The 18,320-nt window shown below is 62.2% G+C and overlaps 2 protein-coding genes across 2 annotated transcripts in view; one reads left to right on the top strand and one right to left on the bottom strand.

The window, feature by feature from the left end:
• Window positions 1-3,422, top strand: part of ATP6V0D1 (ATPase H+ transporting V0 subunit d1) — a 36,754-nt gene extending 33,332 nt beyond the window's left edge. Inside the window, exons 5-8 of the mRNA XM_067004156.1 lie at window positions 190-267; window positions 867-1,043; window positions 1,606-1,683; window positions 2,209-3,422. Coding sequence (XP_066860257.1) covers window positions 190-267; window positions 867-1,043; window positions 1,606-1,683; window positions 2,209-2,370 — 495 coding nt within the window. The 3' untranslated portion in view covers window positions 2,371-3,422. The remainder of the gene's footprint in view (window positions 1-189; window positions 268-866; window positions 1,044-1,605; window positions 1,684-2,208) is intronic.
• Window positions 3,423-3,591: 169 nt separating this feature from the next.
• HSD11B2 (hydroxysteroid 11-beta dehydrogenase 2) lies at window positions 3,592-17,867 on the bottom strand. Its single transcript, XM_048078663.2, has 5 exons — window positions 17,569-17,867; window positions 5,858-6,070; window positions 5,442-5,627; window positions 5,079-5,216; window positions 3,592-4,522 (listed from the first exon to the last, which is right to left on the bottom strand). The coding sequence occupies exons 1-5, from the start codon at window positions 17,834-17,836 to the stop codon at window positions 4,164-4,166; spliced, it is 1,164 nt and encodes a 387-aa protein (XP_047934620.2). The 5' UTR covers window positions 17,837-17,867; the 3' UTR covers window positions 3,592-4,163.
• Between the last annotated feature and the right edge of the window lie 453 nt (window positions 17,868-18,320).

Raw genomic sequence — 18,320 nt, 5'->3', positions numbered from 1 at the left:
TCTCCGGCTCCTGGGGAAGCACTGTCCCTTGTGTGGGCTTGGTATCCAAGTTCACATGGGGTGAGAGAGCCTGTGCTGTGCTAAAAAGTGTCTGGGAGCATCCCTGCTTGCCTTTTGCCCCCTCCTGAATGGCCCTGTGGGGCAGTAAAGGAAGCTGGGTAGAAGAGCACTCATTTCTCTCTCTTCCAGGCATACCTGGAGTCCTTCTACAAGTTCTGCAAGGCACTTGGAGGTACCACGGCAGATGCCATGTGTCCAATCCTGGAGGTACGTCTGGAAACTCCTGTAGTGATACTCGTCGCTCCACGCTCAGGCACAGCCTGCCTGCCGGTATTTCAGATGCTCGGGATACTGTTCAGCATCCCAGTGCATCCCATCTGACCTAGGAAAGCAATGTCTGCACATGACTTTGGGCAGGTTTGGTTGCCTGGTCCTGATTCTGCCAGGTGCTGGCCCATCTGTTGCCTTCATGGCAGCCTCTTCATCCGTCCAACAAGCAGGAGAACAACCAGAACCGGTCTCTCTGAGGCCCGTCTGCGTGCCAGAGCTGACTGCTGGATGTGCAGGGCTCAGGGGCAGCAGGGAACCACTCCTGGAGCTGGGCAGGGTTCTGCTCAGTGCCTTGGCTTGTGCCTGAGGTGGGGATTTCCTCGCCTGACTAGTCCCCAGGCATCAGCCCGTGGTCCTGCAGGTGGTCCCCACGTGTAGCCAGCCCTGCTGAGCACAGGAGAGCTGTGCGCGTCCCAGGCACCGAGCTGGGCTTGCTCGTGCTGCCCTCTGATGCGGCTCTGTTCAGAGCAGCACCGGTATCTGCCAACCTCTAGCAAAGCCCCTGCAGCCCGAGGTGAAAGTCTCTTCTCCCGCAGTTTGAAGCTGACCGGAGGGCCTTCATTATCACCATCAACTCGTTCGGCACTGAGCTGTCCAAGGAGGACCGGGCGAAGCTGTTCCCGCACTGCGGCAAGCTCTACCCCGAGGGGCTGGCTCAGCTGGCCAGAGCAGATGACTACGAACAAGTCAAAAATGTTGCTGACTACTACCCTGTGAGTGCTTTGGGGGACTGGCGCAAGGACCTGCTCTGCCTCAGAGCTTCTCAGGGGCCTGGGGGAGCGTGTGGGTGGACAGCCTGGGGAGGGGGCTGCCTGTCCTCTGCTGTTTGGGGTCGGAGAGCTCCGTGTCCCCTTGCTGAAGCAGTGTGTGCCAGTGTTTGTGGGTGCAGGGTCCTGGCCCAGCCACGCTGGTCTGTACGTGGAAGGGATGTGCCTGGTGCATCCTGCCTGCAGGCTCCACACCGCGATGCGGCTTCGAGCTCTGCACGTTTCAGAGGAGGGGCAGGATCCCTGGCTGGATCTGTGATGCTCACAGATGGAAGAAGGGCTTTCCTGCCCTTCTGGGCTTTGTCGTCAGCGGGTCCCCAGGTGGTGTGTGTGCAGTGCAGCCTCACAGCATCCCGTGTGCTCACAGGGCAGACGACTCTTGGCTTCTCTGGGTCCTGTGCTGACCTGATGTAGTGGCTGGGATGTCTGATGTACGGGGCCCAGGAGTGCTGCTGAGCTTGGAGGGTACTGGAGTCTGGGTACATCCTCTTGTAATGTCTTCCTGCAGGAGTACAAGCTGTTGTTTGAAGGGGCTGGCAGCAACCCTGGAGACAAGACCCTTGAAGACAGGTTCTTTGAGCATGAGGTGAGTGAGCCCTGAGACACCGCTCGACAAGTGTGTCTGCCTGTGCCTCCTGCAAAGCTCAGGGCAGCAGTCAGGTTGTCTGCCTGATGCTCCCAAGCATCAGTGCTGCAGAGAAGCAGAGTTTGGGGGAAGGAAGAGGATGCTATCTCTGTGCTCCAGTGAGGGAATGGTGCTCAGTACTGATGCCTGTGGGGGCCCAGCCTGGTGCTCAGTCCACGTTGTCACCCAGACAGCTTAGAGCAGTGTGGGAGGCAGGTTTGGGGCTGCCGATGGATGTTTGGTCCACCGAGAGCAAGAGCAGAGTAATTATGTGGGAAAGGAGGATTCCCGCAGCACATGAGGGTATAAATCCTTCCCCCTTCAAATGCCAGAGCCTGTCCTCTCTGAGCCATGCACTGTGCCCCCAGCCTGCTGGGGAAGTTGCAGGACTTCCAAGCTGCTCCATCCTTGCCTGGGCTGCCTCCTCCAGCAGAGGACAGCCTAGCAGAGGTGGACAAGTGACGTCCTCCTCCGGGCTTTCCCCAGGTGAAGCTGAACAAGCTGGCGTTCCTCAACCAGTTCCACTTCGGAGTCTTCTACGCCTTTGTGAAGCTGAAGGAGCAGGAGTGCCGCAACATCGTGTGGATCGCAGAGTGCATCGCCCAGCGGCACAGGACCAAGATCGACAACTACATTCCCATCTTCTAACCCCGCCCTGCTCCTGTCCGACCCTCCCACCCCTGGAGCCCAGAGGGACCCCTGTCTATCTTCTACATGCTCCCTGAGTTATCCCTTGCCTAGACGCCAGGGATGTCCCACCTGTCGAACTGGCTCGGATGGGGAAACTGTACAGTTGCTAGTTAAATTATTCACAAGCTGAAGCTTGAGTTGTGTGTGCAGTGAGGGGTCCAGAGGGGCCGGTGGCACAGGCTTGGCCCTGTGCAGCGGGAGGGACGCCTCCTGTCGTGTATCTAATAGTACCCGTGTTACTGTACTAACCTGCTGTATGCGCTTGTGCTCACAGAGCAAGCACCAGCCGGGGCTTGCTGCCTCCAAGTGGTTCCCACCGCTGCAGAGGAACGCGTCAGGTCTGCCACGGCCAGGAGTCCTCGCTGTCAGTGCTCCGAGCACGCCTCCTCCTCAGCGTTGTCCCCGTGAGATTTAGTTTGAGTGTGATTTGTAGCGTAGCCAATGCTGCTGTGTAATCCCTGCATCCCTTGTAGCAAACCGCGTTGTGGGACAGACTGAGCAGCCCTGGCCAGGACTGGGACGGAGCCTGTGGGAACGTGAGGGCAGAGCCAGAGCATGTGTGGAGCGCGCTCCTCCCCGCTCCAGCAGCATCTGCACTAGTGCTAGCATCCTCAAAAGCTGCTCTCTTCAGTCACTGGAGCTTGAAAGGGCTCCGTAAGCCGCCTGAGCTCCTTCCTCCCCTGCGAACCCCGTGGCTTGGAGCTGTGTTTGTCACAACGTGCAAGGGTCTGGGCTCTGCGGATGGTGCTGTGACACGGGGGAGCCCCTGCCCTGCTCTGGGTGGCTGCGTGGCCGTGCTGCACGCCTGGTCCCGGGGCAGAGCAACCTCCTGGCTGCCCCGCGGCGGTGCGGCAGCGGAGGGGCTTCGCTGATGGGGAGTTCCCAGTGCTCCCCGTCCGTCCTGCCTGGCAGCAGCGGCTCTGTCCCAGCTTGTGCCGTGGTCACCTCTGCAGTGTTTGTTACCCTGTGACCCCCCTCCTCTCCACACCAATAAATATCTGCCTACCGCACTGCGCTCTCCCTGCTTTCTCCGGCGCCTGCTCGCACGTCCCCAGGGGCCCGCGTTGGCGGCGCACTTCTCCTGGCTGCCCCGGGGCTGACTCGGGGTGCCCCTTCTGGGCAGGGCTCTGCCCACAGGCAGGGCACCCCCAAACGCAGAAGGAGACTGCGAGAGCCCAGTGGCGTATCAAGAAGAGATTTATTTAAAAAGTGACAATCACGTAGTTCATCTGGTGAAGAGCTCTGCAGTGCCCACAGCCTGGCCTCAGCCCCTGCTCTCGCTGGGAGCTCGTGGAGTGTGTAACGAACCGCGGGGAGGCAGGGCTGGCACGGCAGCATCCGCAGCGCCCCGCGCCTGACCCAGCTGCGAGGCGATGGAGACGGATGCAGCTCCAGCAGCGGTCAGGGAGCTGTCACAGAGCTGAGAAGTGCCCCAGGTACGTCCCAGCGCCTGGTGCGGAGATGCAGAGTCAGGCAAGAGTGGCCCCGTTGCAGGATGCACGGTTAGAAAAAATACAAAAAAAAAAAAACAAAAACAGTCTCTAGAAAAACGTTGATTCTCGCACGATAGAAAATAGATCTGCATCTGCCTGATTTGGGAAAGCGATTTGGTTTTAGGTCTAGTGCTGATTGTTCCCCCGTGGTGCACGAGGGCGACGATGCCGGCGGCTGCGCACACGCTCGGGGGCTGCTGTGCCTGGAAATCCCAGGAGAAGGCTCCCTCCTGCCCCGCGACCGCATGCGGGCCGAGGTCAGGCCTCCTTCGCCTCAGTGTGTTGCTCCGGCCGCAGCGCTCGGGGCAGCTTGGGGTTGATGAATAATCCTTTCAAGAACAAGTCTCGGACGAAATAGGGCAGGTAGCGGTGTATGAAATACATCAGCCCAAGGCCCTGCCCTGGGTAGTAGCGCACGGCGGGGTTGGCAGCCAGGAGCCCGTCCGTGATGCTGTTCACCACCGCGCTGAGGTCCTCCACGGCCACCTTCATGAACTGGATGAACTGCCGGTTGATCTCCTCCACGTAGTCCTCGCCGTAGGCCTGCAGCAGCTCCTGGGGCAGGCGAGCCACCAGCTGCTGCTTCCGCAGGTTCCAGAAGGCAGGGTCGCACGTTCCTGCGAGGATGTGACCCCCGCACCATGAGCTGGGCACCCCCCTCCTGCCCTGCCCCGTGGTGCCCGAGCTCATACGGCGATGTCCCTTGGGAAGGGGAGGGAGCAGCTACCGGGGGGCCGTGGTCCCTCCAAAACCCCCGTGGAGATCTGCCACGGGGTGGGAGTGGGGCGATGGGTGTCACAAACGGGTCAGCCCAAGTGGGACCGAACTGCAAGTTTTGGAAGCTACCTGCAAGGTGGGGACCTCCGTGGTGGCCAGAGCACGGCCAGCTCAAAGACCGTGGAGAGGTGGTGGCTGGAGATGGTGCTCACCCAGTTCAGCCATCCCAGAGGTAAAGGAGCAGGCGGCAGGGCCTGATCCTGACTGAGCCTCCCGCAGGCACCACCACCACCCACAGACCACAGAGGACTCTGCTCTGAACCCATCTGGCCACATTCCCCAGGGTGGTGGCCGGGGATGCCCCCGGCACTCACAGCTGCGCCCTGCGGCTGCTGCTCCCCCACCGCCTTCGGTGCCTCCCCGGGGCTCCGGGTCCGCCTGCTGGGTGCCTCTCACCTGTTTTGAAGTACCCTGGCAGGATGAGGCTGACTTTGACACCCCAGGGCTGGAGCTCGCTGCGGAAGGTGTCCATGAGCAGGCTGAGGGCAGCCTTCGATGCCCCGTAGGCTGACAGGCAGGGGAACGGCAGGTCACCTTGGAGGGGAGAAAGCACAAGCCCATGGCTCCCATGTGGCTCCACACGTGGCCAGGGTGAGACCCCCCGGGGGGGGTTTTGCCAGGCTACGTGCCCACCCTCTGGGCAAGGTTTGGGCTGCCAAAAGCCCAGCCGGGGACGCTTGCTGTGCACCCAAGCCTGGCGCAGCCCTCTGGGGCACCCCAACCCGTCCCCATGTCCCCAGGTCTCACGGGGATGCTCACCCGCTGGGCTGCTGACGGTGACGATGCGGCCGCCGGCGGAGCGGAGCAGGGGCAGCAGCCCCTTGGTGAGCTCCAGCGAGCCGAAGAAGTTCACCTCCATGCAGGTGCGGAAGTTGCCCAGCGGCGACAGCTCCGCGTCCGCGATGATGTCGTTGAAGCCGGCGTTGTTCACCAAACCCCAGAGACCTGGGGGAAGGGGGACGCTCAAAAAAGCAGCCCAGGTGGGACAGCGCCACGCTGGGGCTGCTCCCCCCCTCACGGGAACCCTGCCCAGGAAGCCACGGGGTGCCTTGGGACAGAGCCTTTAGCGTGGCTGCAGCCAAGGATGCAGCCCCTGGGTGGGAACCACCCCGCCGGACACAAGCAGAGGTCCCGGGGGGGCCGTATGCAGTAATGGGGGTGCCATGGGCCCCCACCTGAGCTGTTGGTGTGAGCCTGGATGTGCTGCAGGACTCGCTGGATGTCCTCAGGCTTGGTCAGGTCCATCTGCAGCAGCGTCAGCCTGGGCGAGCAGCTCTTCTGCAGCTCCTGGGCGCCGGGGCCCCGCGGGTCCAGCACGCTGGCGAACACGCGGAAGCCCAAAGCATCCAGGTGTCGCGCCGTCGCCTGCCCGAAGCCGGAGTCACAGCCTGCAAGAGCCAACGGGAGCCCTGTGGTGGCCGGCGACAGCCACCGGCCGCGTGCCCCCTGCCCCCGACGCCCCAGTTCTGCCTCCCCAGCCCCAGGGTCCCCAGCACCCGCTGGGGACGTGACCTTGTCCTGGGGCACCCTCAGGTCACGAAGCTGCTGTTTTCTATCTCGCATGGGAGGAAGAAAACACTCCCTTATCAGCAAACCCATCGCCCTGAGCGCGCCGCTGATGCGAGGAGCAGATAAAACCGCTGAGGGCAGGCTCGGCACCCGCAGGCACAGCGAGGCACCGGCCTGGCGGGCTCTGAACTGGCACCGGCGCACGTCCCATCCAGCCCAGAGCCCCACGGGATGCCTGGGGACCCCCCCTCCCCCCCCAAACGTCCCCCTCTGGGCACATCATCCCAAAGACCCCTCCACCAGCCACCGTTAGATGCCGGCGCAAGCCCAGGTGGGAGATGCTGCAGTTCCCTGAACACGTTCAGCCTCCTGAAAAACAGTGGCCAAAAACACAGCACCTGGTGGGGAAGGGGGGGGGAGAAAAAGCGATTCTGGTTCTCTCCTGCCACCTTCAAGCCCTGGGGGGGCATCCCCGTGGGATGTCCCTCGTGTCCTCGGCTGGAGCAGGCGACTGCAGAGCCACAGCTCCAGGGCTCCGCTGCCGGCGGGGAGATGGGTGCCGCGGGGATGGAAACAAACAGCCGGCCCGGTACAGCGTGTTCCCGGGGCTGATGGCAGCGCTGATAGCTCCCCGCGCCGCCCCAGCTGCCTGGCCCCATTAACCATTAACAGGGGAGCGCTGCCAGGCCAGCCCCATCGCCTGCACCCTCCTCCTGGGCCCCAGAGGGTGCTCTGGCACCCTTCGGTGCTCCCTGGGGGCACCTGTGACCTGCACGGGGCAGGACGAAGGGACAGCTGGTGGCCTGCGTGAGGGGGGGAGCGAGCGGGGTTAACGCAGCCAGCCCTGACTTTAAATTAAAAATTAAAAAATAATTGAAAAATAAAATGCACAGGGCCGTATCCTGCACCTGGAGCCAGCGTGCAGCTGCATCACCCCCAGCCAGGAACAGGGCGCTGCCTGCTCCAGTGCCGGGGCAGCCCGATAAGCTGTGCTGGGCTCAGTGTCCACGGCCGGGTCCCCATCTCCGATCAACTTTATTGCTGCGTCATAAACCCATAAAAGAGCCTGGCCGGCCGCCAGCGCAATAACACGCCCCGGAGCCGGCCGCCGCGGTGCTCAGCGGGTGGGAAGGGGCCGGAGGTGCATTTCGCCTTGCCCAACAGGGCAGGAGAAAACCGCAATAAAGATAAAGTTGGAAAATAAAAGCGCACGCAGCCGTGTCCCCAGGGCTCCCCGCTGCCTTCCCCGGGACACAAAAGCTCCCGGTCCCAGCACAAAGTGGCACCCCTTGGCTGCACGCTGGATCCTCAAAACGCCTGGAAACATCCCAAAAATCCAAGGGAGACCAAATAAATAATTAAATAAATAAATCCCCAAAGGCTGGCAAGGGAGGCTGCAGCGGGAGCCGGGCTCGTTTTGGCCCAGGCTGCTGAGAAGGGTGAAAGCGCGGCCGGGCAGCGCTGGGAGCAATTGCTGGGAGGGTTTGTGGTGCCTCAGAGGCTGGTTTCGGAAGTTTTAATTTATTCTCTCTCTCTCACACACACAAACACACAAAGTCTGCTCGGGGCTGGCGGGAGGAGGGCGGTGATGCTCTGGTGTTATTTAAGGTCTCAGGCGGTGGCCGGCCGAGGAGGTTAACGCGCTGCCGGGCTTCCCGGGAGGGGAGACATGGGAAAACTCAGCCGTGGCAAAAACTCAGCGTGAGAAAAGGCAAATAAAGGCCAGACCGGGGGAGGGAGGCTGCCAGGACAGGTCTCGGGAGCAAAGGAAGAGGGGTGCCGAATTCACCCCCCAAAAGCACCAGTGCTGCTGCCCGACCCGTGCCCAGCACCCACGCACCCCGTGATGCCCCCGAGCGTGGGGCTGGGCGCGGAGCGAGGAGCAAACCCTGGGACCGCAGCCGCTGCGCCCCTCCGGGGAGCGCTGGAGCCGGCCAGTCTGAGCCGAGGCGCTGGGCACGCGTCCTTTGGAGGATGCTGCATCACGAGGAGGCCGCAGAAGCCAGCTCTCCCCCGTCCCAGCCCCGGCTCTGCCAAATGGTTTTGCTTCGAGCGACGAGGGGCTGCCGGAGAAGCCTCCCCCTCCCCCCCCCCCCCCCGAGGCCTCCCACGCTGCGGCCCCGAGCCAGCGGCAATCCAGCGCCTGCCTCGGAGCAGGGGCCGAGCGGAGATGAAGCCCGGGTTGCAAAATCAGGCTGCAAACAGGGACGAGAGCCTGCCCCGGGGGCTCTGCAGGAGGTTCAGCTGGATCCTGCGGCACGTTTGGGCACTGAGCATCAGCTTTGGGGGTGGCGAAGAGGATGCCGAGGGAGCTGGGCATTGCATGCACGTCGCACCGCGTGCTCATTGCTCTGCGTGCTCATCACATTGCACTGCACGCTCACCACCTCGCATGCGCGTCGCATCGCACGCTCGTCACTTGGCGTGCTCGTCGCTGTGCGTGCTCATCACGCTGCATGCTCTCCGCACAGCCCACGCGTCATATTTTGTGCTCATATTTTGTGCTCATCACGTTGCGTGCTCTTCACGTTGCGTGTTCACCACATCGCAGGCTCTTCATGTTTGCCTACTCAGCACATTTCGTGCTCGGTGCAGTGCATGCTCATCACGCTGCATGCTCAGTGCTCGTCGCATTGCCTCTGCCCAGCCCCACGGATGCTCCTCACCAGCACAAGCGAAGACTCTGCAGGTGCTGAGCTCCCAGCCATGGTGGGCATCGCTCACCTGCTTTGGTCCAGGCACATTTTTTGGGGGGGTGCTTAATGCAGAGACTATGCAGGGTGCTCACGTTTTGCTGTCTCAGGTCTCCTCCCGCAGCTGGCACCGGGGCCGGACACGTGCTCAAGGCGCCTGCCGCAGTTTTGCTGAGCAGATCTGAGCCGGGAGACAAGGCGGCTACCAGCCGGTAGCTGTCAAACCACAACCCCCCCGTGCCCACCGCCGACACGGGACGTGACGCAAGGCTGCTGGTGTGGGGGTGGCTTTCCCCCAGACGCGTGTCCTCATCCCCACGGGGTCACATCTCAGAGCCCGGGGGTGTGCGTGGGACCTGCTCGCCCCACGGCCACCCCACAGCCTCCCCAGGGACCCCGCTGGGGAGTGGATGCCCCAGGGCTGAGCATCCCCCGAAGGACCAGCCCTGCTCCCAAGGTGCCCAGACCCCTTCCACGCTGGAAGAGGTGGAAAAATCCCAGAGGGTGCAAAGCAAAAGCTCCTCCTGCACCCTGTGGTTGCGGAGTCTCGTGCGAGCAAAGCCCGGGGCGAGGACGGCGCCGGCCCCAAGGACACCATCAGCCGGAGGGGAGCCGGGCGCCGCAGCCAAGCGGATTAGCGCGCTGAGCTGCTTGTTTCCAGAGGCTCAAGCGCAAATCCTGCCTGGGATGCCAAGCTAAACAAGGCTGACATTTTGCTCGTAGGTGCTCCCTGCGCTGCCGGGGCTGATCCTGGCACGGGGATGGAAGGAAGCCCCCGGTCTCAGCCAAAGCAGTGACCTTCCCCTGCCCCCAAAAAAAACCTTGCAGAGGAGGGAGCCCCGCAGCCAGAGCAGGACACGGTGGTGGCACGGAGGGGACGGGCGCTGCAGGTGGTGATGCTGGTCAGATGCAGGCAGAGCACAGGTGTCAGTGGCAAAGGGGTGTGTGGGGGGGTCATGCTGGGCTTGTCCTCGAGGGTCTCAAGGGATGTGGGGCCGCATTGCTCAGCAGAGGGACCCGGGATCACAGCCCATGGGATGGGGAGGAGGAGGAGGGAGAGCGCAGCAAGAAACAGGTGGGGAACATCCACGACACAAAGACGGAGGAGCTGGACATCCCCGCCATCCCGGGCAGGGGACACGGGCACCCCGAGGGGTGCACGGGGTGGGCAGGAGGAAGAACCGAACACAAAAGCCCGTGTGTCTGGGGCAGGGCCCCGCGGCCAACACCTCCCGGATGCCGAGCGCGTTTGGAGAGAGGAGCGCTAAACGGGTGATGTCAGCCCATGCCGAGAGGGAACAAATTCTTGGCAGGGCCACGTCGAGGGAGGGGACCGGAGCAGCACCTGTGCCTGCAGCAGCTGAGCCGCCACAGCCGCCCCGGCCTCTCCATCCCCTTCCCTGTCACCGTCAACAGGAAACCGCGCCCCGGGCGGCCTCGTGCCGTGGGCTCCCCCGGGAGCAGCCCCCGTGCCCCATGGTGGTAGGAGGTGGTGGGAAGTGGTGGAAGGTGGCAGCAGCCCAGCCCACGCTGCTTGTCCCCGGCGCGTGGGTTGGGGATGCAAGGAATGCCCTGGGAGAGGTCTTTTGGGGCGACCAGTGTCCCAGCCCCAAATTCCTGGTGAGGGGACGTGAATGGGACAGCAAGTGACTTCCCCCCAAGCATGGCTGGGTGTCCCTGCCACATCTGCAGTGGTGTGTCCTCTGTTGGGACCAGGCAGACCCTGAGCCCATGGTGGGGCTCGTGTACCAGGGGAGCTGGGGGAGCAGCCCCACGCCCCGTGCCTCTGTTGTTTAAGTCTGACCACAAAGATCCTTTAAATGAAATGTCTGGATTTTAATAGGATTAATTTGAAATTGGACCCTGGCTCACGTTTGCCCTGATCGCAGCCCTTACAGGGAAAGGATGCTGTTGGCTGGCTGCTGTTGGTTCTCATGGGACAAACCATCCATGGGACGCATCATCCATGGGATGCACCAGCCACGGGATGCACCAGCCACGGGACACATCATCCATGGGACACACCACCCACGCGATGCGTTATCCATGGGATGCACCATCCCTGTGACACATTATCCATGGGCCGCGCCACCCATATATCCCCCCAGAAAGCCACAAGAGAACAATAAAAGAGCCCCAAGGGGCTCTTTGGGACCTGTTGCCCCCAAGCAGGGGCTGGGGAACAAGGCTGCCGGCTGCGGCAGGGCTGGAGCAGCCAGATGGTATGAATTACAAAGGATCAGCCGAGTGTTTATGGAGCATTATGTGCCGTAACCTCCGCCTGGGAGGATATGTTTCACTTAACAAACCAAAGAGAAGCGGGGGAAAATCTGATTTTCTGCCTTGACAACCAACGGCAGCCGGGCACGGCGGTGAAGATGGAGAGGAGCCCTGGAGGATGTGCGAGCAGGGCTCCTGATTAAAGCCCATTTTGCAGAAGCAGGTACTGGCTCCAGTGCGTCAGTATTGGGGGCTCAACGTCACCGGAGCAGGCGTGAGATACATCAACGTGGGAAGACATCAGTCACTAAAAAGCCACCAGTTGCCTGTCCCCGGCCCCAAAAGCTGGGCAGCAGCACCACAGGTTGCAAACGAGGGGTGACGGAGTGACAAGCACCACTTACAGCAGAGCAGCCAGGACAGGGACGAGCCCGAGCACCTTCTGCTGTACAAGACCAGTGCTTGGTGCGATGCTCAAGGACTGGGTTGACCTGGCCACTTGCACAGAGCCTCACAGCATGCTTCAACCTTGCTTGACACCTGGATCTGCCGAGCTCAGCCCAAGTCTTGCACCAACGGGCTCAGCAGATGCTTGTGCAATAGCACCAGAGTCTTCCTTAGGGACAGGAGCAATGGGTGTAGGACATCCCAGGAGACAACCCGACCCGGCACCATGGGCTGCTGCTGGTGAGGAACGGCACCTGGCCAGGCAAGGGACACGCAGGGTGTGTGCCACCAGTGCCAAGGCCAGACCTCGGTGCTCTGCTGCTGCACCGGGGCTGAAGGGAGGCTCAGCAAACCACCGCGGTGGAGGAAGTGCCTCTTCTGAGCAGGAGCTATTGCAGAGAGTTGGGGTTTCACAGAAAGTGTGTGCCGAGAATTTCCTAGAAGCGGCATCTCGCCACCACACGAGCTGGGGCTGGGGCTGGACCGGAGCTTTCAGCAGGGGGCTGCCATCCCCCCGAGAGGCACAGGCCCCCCACGGCCCAGGATTTGTGCATCCTCTGTGCCTGCTCCCCACCGCTGCTGCAGGATCCAGGCGGGGACGAGCGAGGTGGTGACAGATCTGAGCGCAAACACCGCCTGGGTGATGGCACAGCCTGTTCCTTTCAAAGCTAATGTGGAATTTATGTCCCCCCAAGAAGAGGAAGTTGTGAAGAGCCTCAGCGATAACCGGGTGAATAATCACCTTCGGGCGGAACGCGGCGAACCAGGAACGCGGCGCTGACGAGACACGAGGGCGATCCATCAGCGGGAGCTGTCGCTGGGAAGGACGCAGGGCCAGCAGCAGGGACACGTCGAGGGACAGCAGAGCCCGCACCGAAGGCAACCCAGCCTCCCACAGCACGGGGAGGCCGCAGGAGGGCAGGACACGGGGTGGGATCCAGGCTGGAGAGCCAGGAAACTCCACCAGCCATGACCACAATAAACTAGAGCCATGGCCACGCTAAACTAAAGCTTTGAACTAAAAGAGGGGGGATTTAGATTAGATGTTAGGAGAAAATCTTCCACTCTGAGGGCGGTGAGGCCCTGGCACAGGCTGCCCAGAGAAGCTGGGGACGCCCCATCCCTGGAGGTGCTCACTGCTGGGTTGGATGGGGATTTGGGCAGCCTGCTCGGGTGGGGGTGTCCCTGCCCGTGGCAGGGGGTGGCACTGGGTGGGCTTTGAGGTCCCTCCCAAGCCGGCCGTGCTGCGGCTCCATGTGGTGGGCCAGGTCACCCATGGAGGAGCCCCCGGGGCTGGACTGCCACCCAGCACAGCGGTGCCACCACCGTGGGGCTGGACACACACAGAGGGCAGGGACACATCCCCAGGGGACATGGGACAAGCCACACTGGGGACAGTGTTGGCCAAAGCAGATGCTCCAGAGAAAGCACAGCAGATAGTTTTAAGCAGCTCAGAGCTGGCATTGCTCGTGACAGTACAGTAAAGCCACGCTGGTTTTGATGGAGTTGTGTCGGTGTTGGGGTGTCTTGGTAATGAAAGTCTGTAGGGAGCATCTCCCAGCAGCTCATCAGAGGCAGAGCTCAAGTGCCACAAGCCTGTTTTGGTGCCTTGTCCCCAAAACACACGGAGAGCACCTCTGAGCTGACACGGTCACACAGAAGGACGGTGCACAGGGCAGCACCCACGCACACATCTGCTTGGGACGGGCTGCTAAAGGCATAGCCCAGCATCCCAGCTGACGTGGGGACAAGTCACCATGGGATGGCCACGCACCAGGTTATAGGGCTTGTCCCCACCTGGTAACTGGGACCTGGGGAGGGAGCAACCATGGGTCACGGTGCCTTTGGAAAAGGATGCGAGAAGCGGATGCATGGTGTGATGGTCATGGCAAAGTGAAATCCCAGCACCAGAGAGGAGGGATCACAGGTCTGTTCAAGGGTGTTTGAGGTAGAAGCTGAGACCCAGCTTGGAAAAATCACCACCAGCAGAAGAAACAAAGAAAGAAGCCACTGGGGCTGGCACCTCTTCCCCGGGCAGCCACCAGCCCGTCCCTCCTCAGCATCCCCAGCTGCCTGGGCAGCTCCCACCATCTGGCTCTGGGGGGGGGTCAGGAGCGCAGCGAGGGGCCGCGTGGCAGCAAAGCCCGTAAAGCCGAAAAGTGCTTCTCAAGATTACAGCCAAATCCAGGGACGGCACCATGTGCGACAGGAAAGCCAGCTCCGACCAAGAAAGTTGATAAAAAGCTGGGGCTTGGCAGCTCTCCAGGGAACAAGGAAGCAGGAGTGATACGACGCACGTGGAGGCACGCATGGGCTGGGGGAGAAGAACGGGGGCTGGAGGCTGCAGCAGGCGGGGAGAAACGGAGAAGGAGACAGCAGGCACGCTTCTGGCAAGAATCAATAAAAGCAGTCCCAAACTGTACCTACAGCCCGACCGCAAAGGTCCCTGACGCTTCCCACCCCGCAGGATCTCAGATTGCCATCTCAGGCGGTGAGGAGAGGGAGAGCGCACGCGGGCGAAAACCCTGCAGCCCTCCAGCACAGACGACAGGAGACTACGAGAAGGAGGCAAACGCTTTGCCTGGGCTTGGCAGCCCGCAGCATCACCCCACCAAGCAGGAGGCGAGCCCCACGGGGGCAGCCCGGCTGCCCTGTAAGCAGATCGCGGCGCCGGGCGAGCCAGCCTCGCCACCGGGTAACGCAGCACGGGGCCTCGCCGCAGATGTGCTGCTCGTTGGCCTAGAGGGCAGCAACTGCCTACACTTCCCTGCTTCCGAAGCACTCGGCACCATCTGACATTCTCATTTCTGCAGAGAAGTCTCTGCCTTGCTGCTCTCATGTCCCTGCGTAACCCTGAGCGCTGAGCAAGCCTGCCTGGGTCTCGCCACCAACTCCGTCCTCCTACAGCGTGCAACTTCGCTGTGCTTTTCCTCCTAATTAGCTGTGCTCATCGTTTTTTGGTGACACGTGCACACAAAGCGCCCGACAGGTCTGTGTCATTAGAGGGCTTTGAGAGTGCTTATTTAATAGATCAGTGAGAAAAAGCTGAGCGCATACATCGAAATGTTTGTGGTGGGCTGGGAAAGATCACTGGTTTTGAAGCTTATCAAGGGGAAGAAGAATCCCAAAACCTTGGAGAACTGCTGACAGAGTGAGGTGAGAGCTTCAGCACTGCAAAGAGAAGCAGAAAAAGCAGGTTTCCTGCTCCGCTCCCAGCAAAACAACCTGATGTTTCTACCCCTGACCAGAGTTAAGTGTTGCTTTTATTTTTTATTTTTATTTTTAAATGCAAAGAATTGCTCGTGCACCAGGGCTCGGGTGTTTGGTTTGGGTCCTGTTCCCCCCCCCCCTCCCCGCCCCAGCTCGCAGGAATAGCTGTCCCTGCTGTTAATTTTTAATAGAGCCTGGAAAACCAGGGCAGTTGCAGGGAGCGATCTGATTTGCAGCCGGCTGCTTACGGGGATCCCGGGCACCCAGGGGCTGGCACAGCCACCGCAGCTTGCAAGAGCTGCAGGCAGCTCAGAGCAGCCCAGGACGGAGCTTTGCTCATCTCACCGCCAGCCTTCATGCGATGCTCGCTGCGTCCTGGACACTCCTGGGGGCTGGACGTGCTGCGTCCAGCACTTGGGAGCACTGGAAAGCAGCACTGGAAAGCACGAGCTGGGGGCATGGAGCAGCCTGCTGCTGGGACACCCCTGTTTAACCCAATTATCCCCACGGTGCTGGGGGGCTCAGCACCAGCACATGCCCTGCAGAGCCAGTGGGCCAGAATACGCCCACAGCAGCTGGCAGAGTGGGGCAAGCCTGCGAGGCGCCCAGGGACCCAGCTCCAGCAATTGTTCCCAAGCATGTGCACAAACTGCTGAATGGCTCCGAAGTGTTCACCCTGTCACCCACAGAAGGAGAAATGGGTCTAGGACAGCACCCAGAGCCCAGGGGGTTGGGGCGGGAGCGATGCTCCTGCTCTCACAAGGACAGCGGTTCACCTTCACAGCTGAGCAGCGAGAGCCCAAACATCTGGATTGAATCACTCCGTCCTGCCGCACTCACCAGATGCTTCAACATCTGTTGAGTCCATGGGAAACGCCGAAGCGCCGCTCGACTACGATCAAGTTGCAAAACCGCTGCTAACCTTGAATACGATCTTAAGCTCTGACCCATTTCAGATTGTTAATGGGGCATGCGATTGTAACCAGAGAGCCTCACCAGGAAAAACGAGTTTCCCCTGCAGCGGGGAAGGAGGAGGAACGATGCTTCTGACCCAGACCTGCTGCTCTCAGGCAGCCCACTGGCTGCCCCTGCTCACCCAGGTGCTTTGCATGGGGCAGTCCGTGCACACCCGCTGGCCCTGCAGGCTGGTGGCCACCAGGGAGGAGCAGGGATGCAAGGGGCCCAAACCACCCAAATAACCCCCCCAGCCAGCAGCCCGAGAACTTTGTATTATTTTGGAGCTGTTCGGTTCAAGTGCAACCATCGCAATCTGAGCAAAGATTCACTCCTTTCAACTCCTCATCCAAGTGTAAGGATCAACAGTTGCTTTGCTGCGCAACTCCAAACACTGAAATCCACTTCTCTAAGGCATTTTCCACAGAATCCCTGAATTTCAGACATCTCCTAGGGCCAGAAGGGACCAAAGGACGATCTGGGCTCACGACTGAGCCAAGCCAGGTAGAGGGAGCGTGGGCCCTTCCCACAGCCCTGTAAGCCATGCTGCAGCTCACCCTGCTCAGGAGCTGGACCTGGAGAGGCCAAGCCATGGATGTTCATCTCTGCAGCAGTTACACGGAGCCATAGCATCGGATGCTGACTCCCAGCCTGCCCCAGGAATGTCCTGCTCAATTTTTCAAGCAGCACAGAGAGCAAAGAGCGCCGCAGCTGCTGCCTCTGCCCAGCATCCCCAGGCACCCGGCTCTGCTCTCCTCCCTCTGAGGGGTTTTGCTTCCCGTAGGCAGGAGGAGGACGGACAGACTGCCCTTCTCACAGGGCAGCCGGCAGCCCAGCTTGCCCGGAGGAGTGGGATTAATCCTCAGGAAGCATTGGGCTAATTGGCATGCAAACACTCGGGGGGCTGATGCTGCCCCAGCCCTTCGCATCTGCAGCATCGCAGGCACCTGCCTGAGCAGCGGTAAGGAAACGCCGACCCGGCCAGCTGCGCCTCCAACCTGTAAAACCACAAAGTATTTACAGCCGAGAGCAAACACGGCGGAGCTGCAGAGGTGTCACTTCAGCACACTGGGGCAAGAACACCTTGTTCCAGCCACTGACTCACCCATTACACGGGCGATGCCAGGCCCGGGGCTGGCTTGACCTGGTCTGCCAGCAGCCAGGTGAGCCACAGGGCACCAGCCAGCAGGGACTGCTGCCTGTGGCCATCACGCACGCATCCTCCCTGGGCAGCCCTGCCTTGCACTCCTTCAGTCATTCATTCATCCGCTGCCCCACTCCTCAGAGACCTCCCCATGCTCCCATGAGCTGCTCCTCTTCCCACCTGCCCACGGAGCCCTTCAGGCTGGCGCTCCCCATCACAAGCCAGGGATGCTTGTCCCCTTCTGCAGCTCCCGGTGTGAGCTGGGGGCTCTCTGAGCCCACCTGCACCCCTCTGAGTCCCACGGGGCTCTGGCTGCCCTCGCAGCCCCCAGGCACGTGGCCAGGAGGAAGGAGAGGGGACACGAGGTGCTTGCATATGGGGACACCCCAAAGAAACGGAGCCAGGGTGAAGGCACCGGGCTGGGAGCGCACGGCATCCCCGTGTCCGAGGAGGCGTGCAGGGGCTGAGCGGCGCATCCTGGGGACGGGGAAACTGCAGAGAGGGGGACACGGCCTCAGTCACCCCCAGCAGCTCCCGGAGAGGGGAGAGAAGGGGACGGGGGACCCCGGCTGGGCCGGACGCGGTGCGAGCGGCTCCCCCGGGGGAGGAGGAGGAGGAGGAAGAACAGAGGCGAGCCGGCAGCCCCAGCATCGCGCAGCGGCCGGGAAGGAGGTGGGGGGGGGGGGGGGGGGGTCCGGCACTCACTCACCTGTCACCAGCACGGCTCTGCCCGCCACCGGCAGCAACCTGCGCGGCGGGGCCCGGCTGAGCAGCAGGCAGGCGGCGGCGGCGGCCAGGGCGAGCCCCAGGGGCAGGGGCAGGCAGGCTCGGCACAGGCTCTGCAGGGCTGCCAGCAGCGCCAGCGGCACCAGCAGCGCCCGGCCCAGCACCACGTCCCGCCGGGCCGCCCGCAGCGCCAGGCTGCCGCCCAGCGCCGCCCACAGCGCGCCGTACGCCCAGCGCTCCGCTCGCTCCATCCGCCCCCCGCCGCCGCCGCCAGCCCCCCGAGCACCGGCACCGGCACCGGGAGCGCCGCCCGGCCGCGTGCGGCCGCCGCCCCGCCGGTTATAAGCGCCCGGAGCGGGGCGGAGCCGCCGCCGCCTCGCCAATGGGAGAAGTTGGCCGGGACGGCGCGGGGACACCGGGGGGGACGGCGGGGCTCGGCTCGGCTCGGCTCGGGTTTGGCTCCGCGCTGCTCGGCTCGCTTCCGCGCGCCCCAGCTCGGTCCAGCCGGCCTCGTCCCGTCCCGTCCCGTCTATCCCATCCCATCCCATCCCGTGCCGTCTCGTCCCATCGCATCGCAGCACGGTATGGCTCAGCTCGCTTCTCCTCAGCTTGGCACGGCGCAGGTGCAGCTCAGTTTGGCTCGCTCCAGCACGGCACGGCTTGCTTCTGCACCGCACTGCTTGGCTTGGCTCGGCTGGGCACAGCACAGCTCGGTGCCCGTGTTGCAGCAGCCAG

Source organism: Anser cygnoides, chromosome 12 (assembly GCF_040182565.1).
Source record: "Anser cygnoides isolate HZ-2024a breed goose chromosome 12, Taihu_goose_T2T_genome, whole genome shotgun sequence".
Lineage (NCBI taxonomy): Eukaryota > Metazoa > Chordata > Aves > Anseriformes > Anatidae > Anser > Anser cygnoides.
Note: the sequence above shows the minus strand (reverse complement) of the source record. Positions and strands in the feature narration are given on the sequence as shown.